Raw genomic sequence first — 19430 nt, 5'->3', positions numbered from 1 at the left:
AAATTTCTGGGGGAGGCCCCCCAGACCCCCCGCTGGAAGTGTTGCCTTCGGCAACACGCCTTCGGGCTTCGCCCGACGGTTACGCCCTTCGTGCCTAGGCCTACTACCTTGCTGCAGCATATTTACAAGTTGCTTTCCCAACGGTTTAAGCCACCGAACGTCACTGTTGATTTGAAATCTACACTTTGAAGATGAACAAAATACGTTTATTGATATAATTATCGCCTCATGGGTAATAGGCGACCACATTCTTCGAATAAAGTTCACAGAAATGAAAATATGCCAATGATGACGCTAAACAAACACTGTGATGAAACAAAAGCAATCCCTTCCTAGGCAAATTGAGCATCATCCAAAGAAACATAAAGTGCAGAGTGTAGAATCGTGGTAGCAAAATTCAAGGAGACATATTACATGCGAGTGACACAAAAAAGTTAATCAGTTGATCCATTAGTAGTTACATTGGAAAGCCAAGCCAGAAAGCAACCGAGTTAACATGATACTGAGCAACCTATCGCAGTTGCATAAGAGAATAATGACTGTCGAAGTGTCCGTAATGCAAAGTAAAACCGGAACAGTTGATTGCATTAGCTAGATAATCCAGACAAAAAGTGAACTAACGTGAATGTTGGCGGCAGAAAACGCGGAATATTGCTTAAAACATCCATAAAGAACGTAGATTTAACTTCGCGTTTTGCACCAAAAGAAACAAATGTGTATTGCGATGATATATTCGTCAGTGGCAATGAAGAATCAGGATCACAGCAAATATACAAATAATGGGAACCATTTGTTACAGATGAAACGATATTTTTGGGAATGAAAGTGAAACCAGAACATTGTGTTTTAGCAGCAAAATTTTTAAAATATTTACCATCTCAAATGACAATGCAGAATTTCTGGCAGCTTGCATAATGAAGTCTTCAAAACAAATATTACAAGTTGTAGGCTATGGAATAATAAAAATGTGGTTAAAGCTAATTCTTGGAGATTACAGGAGAATTGACATAAGCAGTGGAGCCGTGTTCAGGGTTGGCGCCCTCATCCGCGCCAATGTTATCGTATGTTGTGTTGTTTTGACCTGAGAATTGAGTCAAATATGTCACAAAGTGAGCACAAGACAAGCAATGGTCAGACCGTTTGCTTTAATGTAAGCTTGAGATAAGCTTTGAAAGTGCGTATAGTATTTAATGGAGTAGGCTTTAAGAGCTTCCTCTTAGGTTAAAATAGGTAAAGCTGTGCAGGTTCAAAATAGCTAAATCTTCAGACATTTTGCAACAAAGCATATGTAAAATTGAACCAACTAAAATACCTTTAAAATTGTACTTAGATCGTTTATAGTTCAAAGATTGATTTTTAAATTCACGAATATCCATTACGAATGCTAGATTAAGTATTCCATGCCTCAATGAAGCCCAGCACATTTTTTAGTGTCAAAACTAGGCAAATAACATGTGGCGACCAACCTATCACTGGAATTCCATGACAATGCAGTAACAAGTAAAAAACCATTCAAATATCCTGTGATGCCATTTGATGCTTTTTTCTCACTTCCCCAGGGGCGCTACGCCATGCTTGATGCCAGCACGAACAAGCATACTGTCCAATGTCCATCTTATGCTCAACCTACGGACGCTATATGATCTTTGAAAAAAACCCAAGAAAAATTTAACACTACTGCAATTACTTACCGAAGTTGATGTTGTATTCACCACCTCTGTCCTTGTACATTTGATAAAGAAGCAGAATAGAAAACGGCTTCAGAATGAGATTTATAATTGCCATGGCTGGAATATACAAAAAATCGTGAGAAATACGTGAGCGCAATGTCACAATCAATTTTTGTAACTTTGAAATGGCAAATTATTCTAAAGCTGACAGAGTTCACTTTGTTGTACCACAAAAATAACAGACATAGAAAACTTCTTAACGCCAATGGTTTTACAGTAACATTTTTTGTGGCCGGTGCACGAAAGAAATATGCGTACATACAGTACATGACATAAATAAACAACACGTATTTCGGCAGCTGATTGCAAGAATGGAGTAATACACCGTGATGTTCGCAAGGAGCGATCTTCCTGGCGTCAGCACTACCTGACTACTCACTATGCTGTATAACAGTGAGCGTTGTGTTTCGCTAACCATACCGGTGTAGCCTTCACAGCAATTGCTCGCTGTTCTAGCGAGTACTCAGCATTGTGCTGATTGCCAGGTAGATCGCTTCTTTTTACATAAAGAAATAAGTTAAACACTTTGGAATGTTTTCAGCACATTGTTCTGTCCTCATCAGGAATAACCTGATAATGATTAGTTTTGATTACATACATGAGGTTTAACCAGGGTTGAGAAAAACCCGGGTTTTTTTGGGTTTATTTAAAAAAGATGCAAAAAAGGTAGATTCGTGTTTATTTCAGGTCAAGTACTACTTTTTACCAATGAAGTGCCTCTCACTCACTGTGTGTACATGCTGGCATAACTGAATAAAATAATGCACTAGGGCTGTTTAACTATGAGGCCTTCTTGCATAAATGAGTTTTAGTGTAGTACAAAGTGGCATTACTTGATTTTTGTGTACAGAAGTCAGAAATGTCCACTGTGTTTCCAATTTATCGTTGGAAATTTCCTTCACAATCATATCCTTAAGTCCTAATTTGAAGTTTGTTTTAAGTACCTTGTACTTACTTTAGTTCATTTTTTCAATTTTCTGATAAAAATTGGACAAATATGATGCTCTGGTTTTTTTTTAAGTAGGTTTTTTGAAAAAAACCCACCCGGGTTTTTTTGGGTCGGGTAAAATTAGAGCTCGACCGATATATCGGTCAGCCGATATGTATCGGCCGATATCAGGTGTAGCCGATATATCGTATCGGCTATTTTTCGCCGATAAACATCGGCCAGCAAAAGCACACTCAAAACCAGCCATACATGCCTTTAGAAGAAACACAAGTTGCTCAAACGTGCTTGCATAGCACAAACAATTGCTGTGAGAATACTGTATAATTTCCCGCCCATTCTTGTGCGGGCATCTAGAAAATGTTAATACTGTATCCCTTAGCTTCCATTCAAGCAGGAAAAATTTCGAGTTTTACGTTGCTTCAACGATTGATGACATTGAATCAGTGTAACAAAGGTGAATTTTTCGCTAAGAATCGATGGGAGTGCGGGTGTACTTCTACACTAACCACGCACAGCTTATTTCAAGTCTTACGTTACAATGCCTGGCTTTGATCTCCGAGTGATATTGATAAGGCAAGATTCGTTACAAAATTAGATCATACGAGTAAGGCTATCGCAGCAAGATGCAGCAAAATTTGTCAAGTTTTGGTATTACAGTAAGAAAGAAAAGGTCCAGGGAAAATTAACTTTCGTTCACATGACATGCAAAAATAAACCCAAAGAAAAAATCCTAGTGAAACTTTGCATAGAAGAAAATAGTAGCGTCATTGTAGAAGTTGCAAAAATAAATAAAATAATCCTGGTGAAACTTTGCACAGAAGAAAATAGTAGCGTCATTGTAGAAGTTGCAAAAATAAATCCAAAGAAAAAAGCCTAGTGAAACTTTGCACAGAAGAAAATAGTAGCGTCATTGTAGAAGTTGCAAAAATAAACCCAAAGAAAAAAGCCTAGTGAAACTTTGCACAGAAGAAAATAGTAGCGTCATCGTCATTGTAGAAGTTTTCCGATTCGTGCCCAGAGCATTGTGACACAAGAAGCCACACGACCTCTTTCGGTGGAAGTTATGCGGCGTAATTAAGCAAGCAACCACCTGCGCCGAGTCCCGGGCGGGTGGGCCACGCCCGCCGGACATTTCAGGAATTAAAAAAAAAATTTAATTCAATTTTATGTCCAAAAATTTCTGTAACCATCTGCCGCCTTCTAATACTAGCCTACTTACCTTATTCGCAAGGTTTTGTCGCCATATGATAGGCCCTACTAGACCTACTAATTGAGCGATTAGTTTTCGTCAATTATTGCCATGTTACATTCATGCAACGTTAAACAGCGTTGATTCGCCGTTAAACGAGCAAAAGTGTCCAGCCGTGCCGTTTGTCTCCACTCTGCCACTCGTAAGCCCAGTGCTTTAAATCGAGTAAATTGCGCAAACCTGTGAGGAACTTCATTCGCAGCAAAAGTCTGACCGCAATTTCCACTGCTGTTACATCGTTTTAACATCGCCAGATGTTAAATCGGTGTAAAAATTGTAGCATCGTTCTTCAAGGAGTAATTTTCTCTCAAATTAACTTAAATTAATTAACTCAAATTAATTTTCGTCATCAATTAACCCTGCTGCTAAAATGCTCTATTTTGTCGTCTCAACCATCACAGTTGCGTCTGTTACGTCACTGATATTAAACTGTGCACTACTGAACAGTGCACACGTGTTGGTTTGGCCGGATGAAACCGTTGGTTGTCATTAGTTGCAATTCAGCTCCTTCGTTAACTGTTCTATTGTAGATTCAATGTAAGCTCAGTTCAGTAGCGCAGTTTATCGCTAGATATTTGCAATTTATAGTAGTAGGAACTAGGAAGCCTAGATCTTGGACCTTGGTGGTAGGAAAACAACAGTGGAGTTTTACATTATTATTGGTGATCACGACATGACGTGACAGTATGTGTTCGCCCGCCCAGCTATTTTGAAAACTCGGCGCCTATGACAGCAACCAATGCATAAACTTTCTTGGACTGGTTTGTTGCTTAATAACCTTGTTGGTAACAAATTTTTCGTAGTTGATATATATCGGCCGATATATATCGGTATCGGCCTAAAAATTTCATAAATATCGGTATCGGCCTGAAAAAGTGATATCGGTCGAGCTCTAGGTAAAATACCGACAACCCTGGGTTTAACACACAAGCACGTGAAGCAAATGATTAAAAAACGCACAAAAGAAATGGTGAACCACAGGCAAACAATTGCCTGCTTAAAGATGTATTAATACACTGGTCTACAAAAAAAGATTTTTTTCTGCGGTTTGGACTTTGACAACTGATTTCAGGTAATTATGGGGTGCTGAATCCGAATCTGAACTCAGATTTTTACTACCACATCAAATTTTTGAGATATGATAACAAAAATACTTTATTTTTGCCAAAAGTGAAAGATTTGGCATTGCGTTTACTACCAACATATGCAGTGCTATAGCGAAAGGTTAGTGTTAGACAGGCAAAAACAGCTTAAATAAGGTTACTGAACAAGCATCGCCATAGGCCTGCTTAAATCTTTGTGGTTTCATGCAAAACATTGACGGGGGAGGGGGTCAGTTATACTTTTAGCCTCCCTTTTAGCTTGTTATTACTGCATGGTTAATAATGTTGCTTAGAAAACAAATTGGTATCAAAATTATAGTTTGTGGGTGTATTTCAGCTACTTATGCACCACATGGCCTAGATTTCTGGATATAGCACAATGTGTATGTGTGATAAACGCAACGTCAAATTTTCCACTTTTGACAAAAGTAACAATTTGTTGTTATCATATCTCACAAACATGACGTGATAGGCAAAATCTGAGGTCAGATTCGGATTTAGCACCCCAATATTACTCTAAATCAGTTTTCAAAGTACATACCAGAAAAATCGTCGACAGTGATATTATTCCCAATGAGGAGACAACGATGTGTTGAAAACATTCGGGCTATTTACATGATTATTTTTGTTAGGTGCATTTATGTTTTTTTGCGAGACAAAAATAATAAAAAAGGTGTCAAAATTATTAACGTTACTGGGTTTCAACTGTCCATTTTGAAGCTAAAATATAATAATATCACGTATGTATGGAAAATTTGATTAAATATATTTGTTATTTTATCAAAACTAATTGCAATGCAAACATAATTTCATACCAGCACTAAATTTCATGAATCCAGTAGCTTTATACGATGGAAAGAAAAGGGCCAATACTACAATATCGATAATAATTGTGAAAAACAGAGTGGTCATGAACTGCAAATCAAAAATGTGATTTTAATAATAATAATAATATGTCTTCACTCTTAAAGCATGGTACAGTAACTCTGATTTACAAAGCGTATGCTAAAAATTAATCAGATGTACAATGAATTCCCAGAAACAGAATATTTCAGCTGCTGAGGGATTTGAACTATATACTTGAACTTTGAACACTTGGCATAAAAATATTGAGATGCTATAGCAGCAAAATAATAATAATGATCATGATTTATTTCGTGGCCACTGGCCAGTGTATTGTAATTACAATTATATACTTATTAAGCAGCCGACAAGTAAGAAATGCATTTTTTTCATAAAAAATTAATATTGGTACACTGACACGTTTAACTAACAGTGTAGGCTACATTCAAATAATAATCAGTTATTATTGCAATTTCCAAAACATAATATTAATAATTGCAACCTTCACTTACTTGCTTGAAACTGTTTGAAAACTTTACCAAAACACTAAGATGTGGTACTTGCTATTTAGCAATTAGCATGCGACCTCTCAAGGCTCTCATATTGCAGAGTTATTGGTGATCATGTTTTTTGCAAAGCTATGCACAATTACCTTAAAACTGATTTTTACATTTGCTGTAGAATATTAGTAATAATCTTTGGTCCTAACAACATCCACATACCATAAGGACTGCGTCTACAGATTGTTTGTCAGCTATTGCCCAAACTCCAATAGCAAGTGCTGTGATGTTTCCCCACACAAACGGTTGCACACTCCAATGAGTTGCCCTGTAGTATTAACATTTTTCAGAATTTCAGCAATTATTAAATGAAAGTAAAAAGTACCATACCAGGGGTGCGGAATGGCCCGTTTCGGCGAGTCCGATTCGACTAGTCCGATTCGGCGAGTTTCCTATTCGGCGAGAGCCTTTTTCGGCGAGTGCCCTATTCGGCGAGTTTTTGAAATTTTTAAAAGGAAATTATCGGGTACCGTAGCCTAATTGCAATTGCCGTTTTTACATCGTTTTAATGTCGCTAAACGTTGAAATCGTGCAGAAAGGAATAAAAATAAAATGTTTGAACTATTAAATTAAAATTCGTCATGTCAGCTCAGTTATTTTTACTTTTGACCATCATATCAAAAACAATACACGTCAACATAGCAAAGGTAGAAGCGACAAAACGCGAACGTTAAAACGTGCTTGAATTCATCATGTCAGTTCAGTTATTTTTATTTTTGACTATCATATTAAAAACAATATACGTCAACATAGCAGAGGTAGAAGCGACAAAACGCGAACTATAAAACGTGCTTGAATTCGTCATGTCAGTTCAGTTGTTTTTATTTCTGATCATGATATCAAAAACAATTCAACATAGCAAAGGTGTAGAAAAAGGTAGAAGCGACAAAACGCGAATGTTCAAACGTGCTTGTGACCGAAGTAAGTTATTGAGTTGAAAGAAATTTGGCAAGGTTGCACCACCTTCAGAAAAATTTAAGATATGAAGAAAAAATAAAACAAAGAAAATGTTACAAAAAAATGACTATAAGTTAGTACTTTTGAATAGTTAAAATCATAGGCGCCTAACTATTTTTTTGGCCGTGGGGACGAAAGCGTGTTTCATCAGCAGCAACGTAAATTCAGCGAAATGTCACGCAGATAGATGACGTAATTATGTCGTCACACTAGGATTGCTTTTATTGCCACACTCGGAGTTATCGCTACGTTCTACCTACCGTTAATTATTATAAACAAAGCTCGACCAAAACACATGCTATGCGTCTGCGTTGGCTAGCGGTTGATGGACTGCGACTCTTTAAGCTAAGCGCAACATAAAGTTTAGCAACGAACTAGATTTATTAGCATGAAACAAGAGACGAAAAGGTTTACTAAAAGGTATACTGTAAATGGAATGAAAATACTAACTTGATCATATGCTTGAAAATATACCTGTTGAAAGCAAAATCATTCATGTTTACATCAATTTAACAGCACGTCACCTTTAATAAATTTAAAATTTGCTGACATCCGTAAACAGCCCTTGAAAAATAGTTACAGAGAGACGTTTGATTAAGTTTTCGACTTGACATTGCTCCCTTTTCACTACAATATCGCAACTTATGGCTGACCAGCTTTCAAGTTTCAATTCGCTGTAATACGCCCGTTTTCGTGTTGCAGATGAAACAAAAGATGCGCATATTCCCCGCCTTTGATCGGGTTTCTATGGCAACGGACGTGTGTGCGCCATGCAGTTTGCGCGAGTCCGTTGTTGTGTTGATTATGCCGCCTGTGCGACTGTGGGCAGTGCGGTTTGTACCAGCCCTTGTTACGTTGGTTAGTGGTAACCTCGGGCCGAGACTTCAAGAAGGGTTGCCAGATGGCCATTTTTTAGGCCAAATTCCAGAAAACTGGCCTTTTTAAATTGCAGTTGGCCTAAAAAAATTGATGCAAATAAGGCCAGAAAATCTGGCCTTATTTGGCCCTTTTTATGGCTGCAAATTTTTACCGGTTTAGAAAGTATTATTTTAAGGAAATTCAATTTCAATTGTAATATAAAAGTATCACTTATCATCACTTAGAGCATGACCTATATTCGTTTTAATTTTAATTAGTGAGCAGAGACATAGGTAGAGAGTAAAGAATATGTTAGCGGTGGACAGGGCGGTTCTATTAAGTTGCACCTGCCGTAAACTGCAAAGTATACACTTGCCTTGTTTGTTAATGTCTTCTTCTTCTTCTCTCGTTTGACTTGTAGTAGCTTAGATTGGCAATGCCTCATCGTGCAGCCATGATACGGTAGTTGGGTCCAGTTTTCGAATACCAATGATTCCACTTGGGGGCCGTAAGATGGGGTATTCGTGAAGTATGTGTTGCATTGTTTGTTCTACCGCTCAGCAGACACATATCGGCGTATTATGCAACCCCCACCTAAATAGATTAGCTCCAGTGCAGCCAATGTCACATCTGAACCTGTTCAATGTGACCCATGCCTTTCTTGAGAGGTCTGCTCCAGGAGGGATGGAGAGTGCTGGTATAACTGAAAACTGGGGAGGGATATGTGGCAGCTTGTTCCATTCCTGGGCCCATGTCTCCATGCAGCTGAAGTTCTTATCCACAAGCTGTGTAGCATATCGATGGAATGGGAGCCTTGATGACAGGCGTTGGGGTCTGACTGGTCCATATCTTTGGGAGTGACTGTGGAGAAGGTGTTGAGGATCGAGTCTTGCATGCAAAGCCAGTTTGTGAGAGGCTTCTTCCCTACGGACATGAGCAGGAGCAATGCCAGCCAAAGTTGGCAGATAAGCAGTAGGTGTGGGGCGGAGACAGCCCGTGATGATGCGCAAGGTGTCGTTAATGCATACATCCATTGTTATTCACAAGTGTTAATGTGATGTGTTTGCATTCCATTTGTGCAATTGTCGTATTTTGTTTGCTGCTAAATAATTTCAAAACCGAGTATTAGTTTTAGTTCTTATGACATCTTAAACGTATTGATTTCGTACTGGGTTGGTCTGTGAATAAGTTTATTATAAAAGCCTACGACAACACATTTCACTGATTGTTGAACACTCCACGTTTACTTCTGATCCGGTTTGCAATACGCAAAATGCTACAGAACGACAGGGAATCTTTGCATTCGTTTATTTTTGATTTTTTAGATTCGTGGTTTTAAACTTCTATACATCAAATAAGTTTTGATGTGAGTGTAGGCTATATTTTATATTGTTATTATTATTATTGTAACTGTCTCCGCCGCCAGTGTAGCCAAATTGTTTGGCATCCGCTGGCTTCGATCAGTCTTTCAACAAGGTAGATAGGATCTCCATTCTGTTTTGTCCATTGCGATGTTTTGCAATCGATGGAGATGTGGTGTGCTGAGCAGGGATCCCAGGCCAGCTTTTCTGATGTCAGATCTCAGCAGTTGTAATAAATTGGTACGGTGACGTCCGGTTCGGCCTTGGTACTTTTTGCTGCCAATTATTGCAAATTCAAGGGCTTTCTGGGGAGGTGAGTCCTGGTGAAGTCTCAGAATGTGTCCAAACATGTTCCATCTCATGGTGGAGATCTTGTGTTATTGCGAAATTGAATTTTATACATTCTTTAGTTGATTCAAACAGTGTTTTATTTTAATAATTCTTCTGTAGTCATGTATAGCACTGAAAAGAGTTTCCAATCCTGTAGTTGTAGACAATACATCCCTGGTAAATATACTCAATAAGACAAATTCATGCTTGTTTCTTAGCTAGATGTTCCGAATAGCACTGTTCATGAATTGAAGTAATAATGGTTTCTAGTTTATCTGCTAGTGGGTTTTTTTTTTCGCTCATTTATCGGTCATTGACCAATTTTTTAGCAAAATGTCCGAAAAAAATATAGTCAATTCGGTCAAAATGTCCGAAAAAATATATAGTCAATTCACTATATATGACCAAAAATGACTAAAAATGACCGAAATAAATAAAATTGACCGAATTTTTTCAAGTCAATTCGGACAAATGACCGAAAAGTCTCAGCGAAAAAAAAACCCAGACTGCTACTACAGTAATTTTTCATTAATCAAATTATGCAAACGAACCGGTCATTATGCTCTGACAGTGCTAAATTATTATCTGTCATATTTGATCGTAAAATGGCATTTTCAAAAAATTATTTCAATTAAGTTGTTAGCGTTTATTTAGCCTTAGAAGTAAATAAAAAATTTGGCCTTTTTTTGGCCTTATTTTATAATGGATTTGGCCTTACTATAGCTTTCAGAGTATCTGGCAACCCTGACTTCAAGTTCATTTTCACAGCAACCGATTCACTGCCGCGACAATTCTCTGCAGAGGTTTCGACTTTCGAAAGCGAGGCAATTTGCAAGCGCATTAAGTTAAACGCACGCTGAGTCAACGTAGCAAATTATGTTGTTTTTGGGTGCATTCAACATCTGATGACATTGAATCGACGCAAAATGGTAGACTTTTGCTATGTCACAGGCAGCAAAATCAGTCATTTTTACATTGATTCAACGTCTGCAGACGTTAAATCAACGTAAAACTGACAGATTTTTTTGTCTGGGGTGGGATTGTAGCATCGCTACTCGTTCTAGTGATTATTTACTGCGAAGCTGTTGCGGTTTGCATTTAAAAATGTTTTCCTGCTGCCGATCGCTAGTTCATCTATTGTTTTATGTATCAATGCCGCATAAAAAGTTGCTCCCACGCGGAAATATGCGTGGGGGCCTGGCCCCCACAGCTTAGGCGCCTATGGTTAAAATGATTAGTTTGGATCAACAAATGTGTGACCTACACTTCTACAGCTTAGATTGAAAGGAAATTATCGGGTAGGCTACCGTAGCCTAGTTATCCCGACCAGCAAAAATTTGTTCCAAGAACCCAGTTAGCCTTAACAGTTCATTTTTACATTGTAGTAACAGAATGAAAAGGCTAACCAAATGTGTGGCCTATCATTTTAACGTCGCTAAACGTTGAAATCGTGTAGAAAAGGGTGCTTTTGCTGACTAGGATACGTTGAAACTGAGAAACATTCACAGAAGCCCTACGATACGTTGTATTTTTAAGATAATGTATTCAGACGTTGAATCAATGTATTCTGGGAAGGCACTTAAAGGTAAACACTAGATAAAATGCAAGAATGCAAAAGAAACGATATTGTGAAATAAAATACAAAATTCTCTAAATAAACAGAAGAATCTAAGTTTGCATACAGACGGTGACGTAGGATACATGACGATTTTATGTGAGCAAACATTTCAATTTAATAGTTTAAACATTTTGTGCTAAATTCCATTTCAATTTATTTTTCTTTGTCGGAATGCAAAAGAAACGATATTGTGGAATAAATTACAAAACACAATTCAAAACTGTAGCCGAATAGGGAACTAGCCGAATCGAACTAGGACTTGCCGGCAAGTTATGCAAGACAACAACCTACAGAAAAGAAAAAGAAACGTGGTGGATTAACATCCTCAACACCACTGAACCATTCGGTTTAAATAAGAAAGATTAATTATACTTTTATTCAACGTACTTCCTTCTTACTTTTTGTTGCTTTCCCCCTCCTTGCGATTTTTTAATTAAATGTAATTTTTGTATGCCACAATTCACTTTATGACGTCATTATTCCATTGCATTTTTATGTTATTTTTTTACGTTGCTAAGCTGGTACAGTAGAAGAAAGATTGGCATTACAACAGCATTTAATTTGTTAACGGAAAGCTTCAAGTCAGCTTAAAATTATTTCAAACCTAGACTTTGTTTACATTTAATTTAAATTATTATTTATTTATGGTTCAAACGTTACCTTTTGAAGTGTTTCCTTGTACTTTATAATTTTTTACATATTTTTTTTTAATGCTTTTTATTTGTGCTTTTATAGAGTACTGATGAAGCCGCCTTTACGGCGGCGAAAGCTCTACCAATAAATTTTTGTAGTTACCAAACCTGGTTGATTTTTTATTGATTATTATACGTTTGGTTGAATCCTCTCACATGGATCCTACAATTATTTATGATTTTATGATTAGCAATTCCCATAACACCGAGAAGCAAGAACTGAGGTTAAGAGTCTGCAGAAACCTTTTATTACTATATATATATATACACTATGCACTATATACACTATGCTGTATACTGCTCAGTGCTGATAATGGTAAATGTGTGATAAATGTAAATCCAGTTACAGTAAAGGTAAAAAAGTTGAATAGGCTAGTAACTTCATCACCGACCAGTTGATCGCCAGTAATTAAAAAATTTTTCCAGTCGATCGCAAGCGATGAGTAGTTGCACTATGCATACAGCCATACACACAATGAAAAATGCATTAAAAGCTTACCACATAACTAGAATCCACTGAACCATGACAATCAGCTGAAAATACAAAGATTAATTAAATTTTTGATATTTCAAAGAACCAAAAAAGTATATATAAAAACAGATGTATAATATATAATATGTATAATATATAAATATATATATATATTTACTTTATCAAAAACAACAAGCTTTTGCAAACTCTGGTAAACTGGTGTCCTTTATAACAATCAATCAGCAAACATAAGCAGGGTACTGGTTTAAGGTTAACAATACCACATAATCTATAAAGTTAAAAGAAAACATACTTTAATTGAGATTGAAGGCATGGCGAGTGGAATATGTGAATTTCTCCGGTTAATAACAAATTTTAATTGTGTTTAATAATAACCTAAGAATAAGTTATCAAAACCTGTCATTGAAACATCACAATATCAAATATTCATGGCATCACATTTGATACAGAAGTCTGTAACTTTACAAAACAGTGGGATCTATATGGCATTTTATTTTGTAAGGATGCAAAAGACATTTTATTACATTGATAAATTCACTAACATGACAACTCATGAACGTGGTTGCATGTTATGCACATAAAACCAATGCATCCTATTTAGTGGCTCGTGGTTTGTATCTTGGGTGTGTGTGTGAATAGATCAAAACATTTGAAGTGTAAATAACAATCACAGGCTCAACAGATGATACATAAACCGCAAAACAACATACCTTGCTAACATGAAACAAGCTTAAAAAACATATATATTGAATGTATTTATACCAATTAATGAAATGCACACAAATTTCCAAAGCACTTCAAGCAAAATCAGTTTTTTTCATGTCTTTCCAGTGTTCATGTAACTTCGGAAATTTAATATTATGAATACGCACAACAATAACGATCAGCACAAAACAGATCAAAATGAAATACAGTACACCAACAAGAATCCAGGCAATCTTACTCTCAAATCTACAAAAAAAACTTTACTGACAGCAGTAAGAGTAAACAACAACAGGATTTTGGAGAATCATTGACAAATCAGCTGAAGTTGTGCAACTCAAACTATGCACCAAGACACTTGCAGCATATGCAATGAAGTTGCTTGGTGCTTGGTGAACACATTGCAAACACATCTTGCAGCAAACATATATATAGATTCTTTATAGCAAAGAACAAAGCAGCTTAAAAAATGTGATGTAAAGAAACCTGGGCCAATCAAATGATTTTGAAGTTGATCTCTACTTACAAACTATGAGGTAAAAACCAGAGGCCAACAAGCTCATGTGAGTGAGAAAGTAGCATACGTGATGTTACCATACCATAATGCATCCATGACAAAAATTATTTGTTGAATACACATGTCAGCAGACTTGTTTTTTTGGTGCTTGAAATATTGGACTTCAGGCCTCGAAATATCCGGCGGTCATGACCTCCGGAATGACCTCGAATGTCTGCCGAAGCCGACTCATTGGTCGGTCATAAATGACCGCCGCAAAATTCTTGACAAAAATAAAGCTAATGCAGCAAAAATATATTTTAAATTTGAATTGTTACAATTGTTTGTTTAACGCGAACAAATACGGAGCTGAAACAATATTACAATAGTACAGGCAATTGCTTTAAAGATCACATTAGAGTGGCGTGGTTAACGAGCTAATGGCAAAAGTACTCATTTTTACATCATTTCAACGCCTTGCAATGTTGGCTTGAAATAAAGTTGTCTGAAGTTTTCGGCAGGATATGTATTCTAATTTTAACAATGAGGATTATTGCGTTACATTGATCGTTTATTAAAAAGTAGGGACGGTACATTACGGGACGCGCAACTCCGTTGTTCCTTCAACATTAGAAGGGTCAATTGCCAATTTGACTTTTTTTTTACACTTTACTGCAGGCTTGCTTTCAACTAAAAACCTTAAATTACTTTAAAACCAACTTAACTCTTCTTATATAACCCATAAAAAGTAAAATATTTTGTAAATTAGAAAAAAACGTAACCTTTCTAGTGTTGCGGATGAAGTTTCGCATCCCTATGATCTACAATCCCTATTAAAAAGAAACGTCACAGAGAAGCAAGTCTCAGCTGGGTTCCGCACGTGCTTGGGCGAATGTGGCGAGTGGCGACCTTATTAACGCTGATACTGATAGAAATAGAATTTTTGCACAGAAGGGAGGGTGTTAGACACATTTGTCTGACACCATTAGATAGAAATAGAATTTATGTTCGGTTGAGATATTAATAGTCCGCTGAAAGGGCCAGTCCGGTAGGACATGCTTGACCGCCGGAAAAAAGTACAAATTTCAAGGCCTGGACTTATTTTATGGTTTATTAGAAAGTGGTACCTCTAAATACCCATTGTCAAGGTTGCCAGTTCCAATTGGACTAGTTTTTTGAATTACGGTTAATGTTATAATTGGGGGTCAAGGTTAAGCTTATGGTCTGACAACCCTTTAAAGTGTCTGCCAATCCCTGAAAATACAGACAATGCCTGGTATTACTTATCAATGCCCCACTATTTTTTGGTTGGTAGATCTGCAAGCTTGCCTGCAAAACCTGGACTACCTTTGCTTCTCAATTGCAGAAAAATTTTAACAGTTACAGAGTGTTGTATCGTTGAATCCTTTATTTTCTTATTAATTCCAATTTGCTTCAATGGAATAAATACTATTTTTAATCAAAGACATCTGGCAACACTGACAATGCCAGACAATGGGTATTTAGAGATATGCCCCTTACAAAGTCCTGGTTTTAAAAATGAAACAATTTTTTTCATATGCTCTATTTTTTGGGTTACTCGTACTGTTGCCGAGTGTACAAACTATAAATTTTTGGAATCATTGTCATATATAATTATTATATATCTACAAATTCCAAGCATCAAATTCAGTGGTCACAATGTTATTTTGTTCAAATTGTTGAGTACGGTACATGTCTTATATGTTTTAGCAAATGCACTGCGACTGACGCTATATATACAACACAAATCTAAGATCTAATTAGCAAGAAGTAAATCTAACATATACAATATACATACCTATATGTATTGTAACAAATGTTATTACATGCAAAAAACCAACAACAAATGTGCAGCTTCAATGATGATAGGACAAAGCTAAGACATTTTCTCACTGTGTAAATACAGTTTAATTAAATTTAGTTCTTCATACCGACACAATTGCTTTGTGACTTAGAATAACCTCTTAATCATTTACTGTACAATTCACATATAAATAGCTTGATAGTGAACATCTACTTAGCGAGTATTGATCGCCAAGATCAAGAAATATTAACCTTCCAGTGATAGTTCAACAAGTGGTCACTTACTTTCTACCTACTCAGTTAAAATGACTTTATAAAACATTATGCAGATTTCATCTTTAAAGGAAACATATTTCTGTCAAATTTGAAAATAAAACAAACCCAAACTTTTTAAATAAGGTATGAATAGGTTCTTTGCAATAAAACATCACCAAATCTATTGCAAACAATGTGTCAGCAATCAATAAATTACATAGAAAAGCCTCCTCCGGTGTACTCCAATCGTTGCAAAGGATCGACAAATGCCAACCAATCTGATGCGTGAGTTGGAAGAAGACCCATGCTGTTGCATTTATAAACTGCCAAAGCAAGTGCTAAGCAGTTTCCAACCACATATACAAAAGTTTGAAGAATATACTGGTTTGACAGCGATAACACTTGCATGATTGCTCGAATGCCCATAAATGCTTGAATAGGTCGAAAAAACATCATTCCTACCATCATGATGGGAAATATTGAAATTGTGTTACCAGCCATATACATAATGAATACATTCATTGGCAAATTTTTTATTGGACCCAGTGCTGTATCCCATGACCTTTTGTCAACTACATTAGAGTGACCATCTTCACCGTCATGACTTTCATTTGAAGCTGATGCAATTCTTTCAGTCATATACCCAGGAGGTGAAGCCAATTCCACTTTCTGATCTTTTTTTAAAGAAACATCCAATGCCCATTTATGATGTTTAGACTTGCCCGTTTGAATATGCATATTTTTTTATTGAAGTAAGCTATCTCAAAAATATCTCTTTAAGTCTGTAATAATGAAGACACCTTATTAGTGATATCTGCAACTACACAACTATGAAAGTTTTCTTAGTACTTTTTATGTTGGGCTACTGTACGAAGTTTTAAATTACAATCACTGATACTGGCTGTAAGCCAAGCCTACAAACTAAAAGAACTTGACAAATAGCAAGACCAAGCATCATAACATCTCAGTAAAGTCAGCCCAACCTATCAAAATTACTGAGTAAGTAGGTTTTTTTATCAATATTTGCTAGTCTGCAAAAAAGTGAAGTAAAATTGCCTTCAGAAATATTTTTGGTTTTATCTAAAGTAAGTTTGGAAGCCTCACACAATAAAATGATTTTCAGCTTTTCACAAAATTGTCTAAACGTCACATGATTTGTTTGAGAAATGGTTCATTGGTTCAGGCATGACTTTTTTTGTTCGACAAAGCACAGGGCTGTCAGGTTATCCCTACAAACATTAGCGTAGTAGGGTTCGGTTAGCGCGTGCCTTCGTGAACGAAGAAGCTTCGAGATCAAGCGGCGCTGGTTCGACTTTCGGAAAGTTCACTCTGTCAATCTCAGTAACCGGGCCTGCGTCAGTGGTTCAAAGCCTCGAAACAAGTATGCGAAACTGCCAGGAGTAAGCTCTTAAAAAAGCTTTCCCAGTCCGAGGATAACGATTCAATCAATCAATCCAGAATATCTCAAAAAATATCCAAAAGCAGCCCAACAAAACACAAATAGGCTACGTTAAAACAGTTTCAAACGTACCGTATTATCAATAAAAAATAGAGTTGACCACGAAGACAAGTTTTTGATGAATGTTTTATTTTCGTTCCAAATTCAAAGAAAAAATGTTTTTTTTTCTTGAACACGAATGAAAATATTTTTGATTGAGAAAAACAGTGCATATCAACAAAAGTCTTGAAAGCTGTCACAAAAAAGGTAAAAGTTCAAAAACTGTTAGAATATTTTGAAAAAAAAAACATAGCAGAGAGTGTAGTACCAAACTGATGAAATTAAATTCATCGCCTAACATTAATCTGGCCAAATAAAAAGTATCAAAAAGCTGAACAATATGAAAATAGCACAAACTAAAAATCCAGCAAAGCAAGTCACGTCGAACTACTCCTCCTAAGTCCGTCGAATTACTGATAAGTTGCGTCGAATTACCAATAAGCATCCATTATAAGTGACGACGAATTACCCATAAGTCACTTCGAATTACCTATAAGTCCGGCCGAATTACGCATAAGTTATACACATGTCATGCCAAATTACTAATAAGTCGCGTCAAATTAACCATAAGTCCGTCCGCATTACCCGACCTGGCTTATGGGTAAGCCTACTTATGGGTAATTCGACGTCACTTACGGGTGCTTACGTGTAATTAATTCGACGCGACTTATTGGTAATTCAACATCATGTATGCGTAATTCGACGTGACTTATAGTTATAGGTAGGTGATGACGGACTTCGGTGTGGCTTGTAACGTTGCTGGTTGAATGCTTCTGACTAAGGGTGGCTGATAACGACACTAGAATGTTGGTATCAGGAAGTACATCTTGTATTAGGAAACGTTCAAATATTACGTAACGCCTTTTTTCCGAATTTTTGACCCCCCCCCCTCCCCCATGTAACGCCAACGTAACGCTTTTTTCAATCCCCCCCTCCCCCATGTAACGCTTTTTCACTACAAATTCAGCACAAAAAACTACCATTCCGTACTCGAAAGCGTTACGTAACGTTTTGCTTGAACCTCCTCCCCCCCCCCCGATGTGACGCTTCTTCTTCTTCTTTTCGCTAACGTAACGCTTTGCATAAACCCCCCCCCCTCCCCCTCGAAGGCGTTACGTAATATTTGAACGTTCCCTTACGCCACGTGTGAAGCGATCAAGGCGAATTCAGAAACGTCACGTCATTCCATCAGAAGTTTGTTGATTGAAAAGGGAAGAAGATTACCACACCAGTCTGTTTTATAGGCGAAATCAGTCACCCTTGGCGAGTGCTGCCAGACGCAATGCTAAAAATATTAAAACTTGAAAGTAGGCTAAACAGTACAGAATTATGAGAACGTTGGACTGCACTGCAGAATATTGGTTGATGACGAATACGAGACAGCAGTCGGTACAGGCTAATATGGGTAGGCTACTTATGAGTAATTTGACGTCACTTATGAGTAATTCGATGCGGCTTATGGCTATGGGCGCTTATGGGTACTTATGGTGCTAATGGGTACCGGTAATTTGTGGGACCCTGGCTGGCTTTTTTTAAGCCAAATTTAGATAAAAATGAGACAAAAAGGAATTATATAGTAAAATGTTTGTTTCACAACAATTTTTTGTTTGTTTGTTTATCTTTATCCTGCATTGCGGGAAAGCGGACTTGAGCGCTATGCATCGGTGTACGCCTTCCGACGTACACCTGACCCACGCTGCAGCCGACTGCAATGTCTTTTCCGGTTGTCTACTCTACTTATGACTTAAATTTGGTACTAACCCATTACTCGAAATCGATCACTGGGTAGAGGCAATTATCGTAAAGTTTCTTGCCCAGAGAAACAACAGCAAGTACGGGTGGCTGGAGTCGAACATGCAGGCTCTCGACTGCGAGTGCAACGCGCTAACCACTCGGCCATTGCTTGTTTTGC

The 19430-nt window shown here is 37.1% G+C and overlaps 2 protein-coding genes across 2 annotated transcripts; both read right to left on the bottom strand.

The window, feature by feature from the left end:
• Positions 1–192: 192 nt before the first annotated feature.
• LOC145778154 (type-1 angiotensin II receptor-associated protein-like) lies at positions 193–13139 on the bottom strand. Its single transcript, XM_082589582.1, has 6 exons — positions 13036–13139; positions 12750–12784; positions 6597–6702; positions 5847–5946; positions 1692–1787; positions 193–1081 (listed from the first exon to the last, which is right to left on the bottom strand). Exons 1-6 carry the CDS (start codon positions 13054–13056, stop codon positions 978–980), a joined length of 462 nt encoding a protein of 153 aa, XP_082445708.1. The 5' UTR covers positions 13057–13139; the 3' UTR covers positions 193–977.
• LOC145778153 (ER membrane protein complex subunit 4-like) lies at positions 13140–16798 on the bottom strand. Its single transcript, XM_082589581.1, has one exon. It carries the CDS (start codon positions 16756–16758, stop codon positions 16234–16236), a length of 525 nt encoding a protein of 174 aa, XP_082445707.1. The 5' UTR covers positions 16759–16798; the 3' UTR covers positions 13140–16233.
• Positions 16799–19430: the final 2632 nt, after the last annotated feature.

Source organism: Aplidium turbinatum, chromosome 10, assembly GCF_918807975.1.
Source record: "Aplidium turbinatum chromosome 10, kaAplTurb1.1, whole genome shotgun sequence".
NCBI classification, from domain to species: Eukaryota; Metazoa; Chordata; class Ascidiacea; order Aplousobranchia; family Polyclinidae; genus Aplidium; species Aplidium turbinatum.
This window is presented reverse-complemented; position numbering and strand designations above follow the sequence as displayed.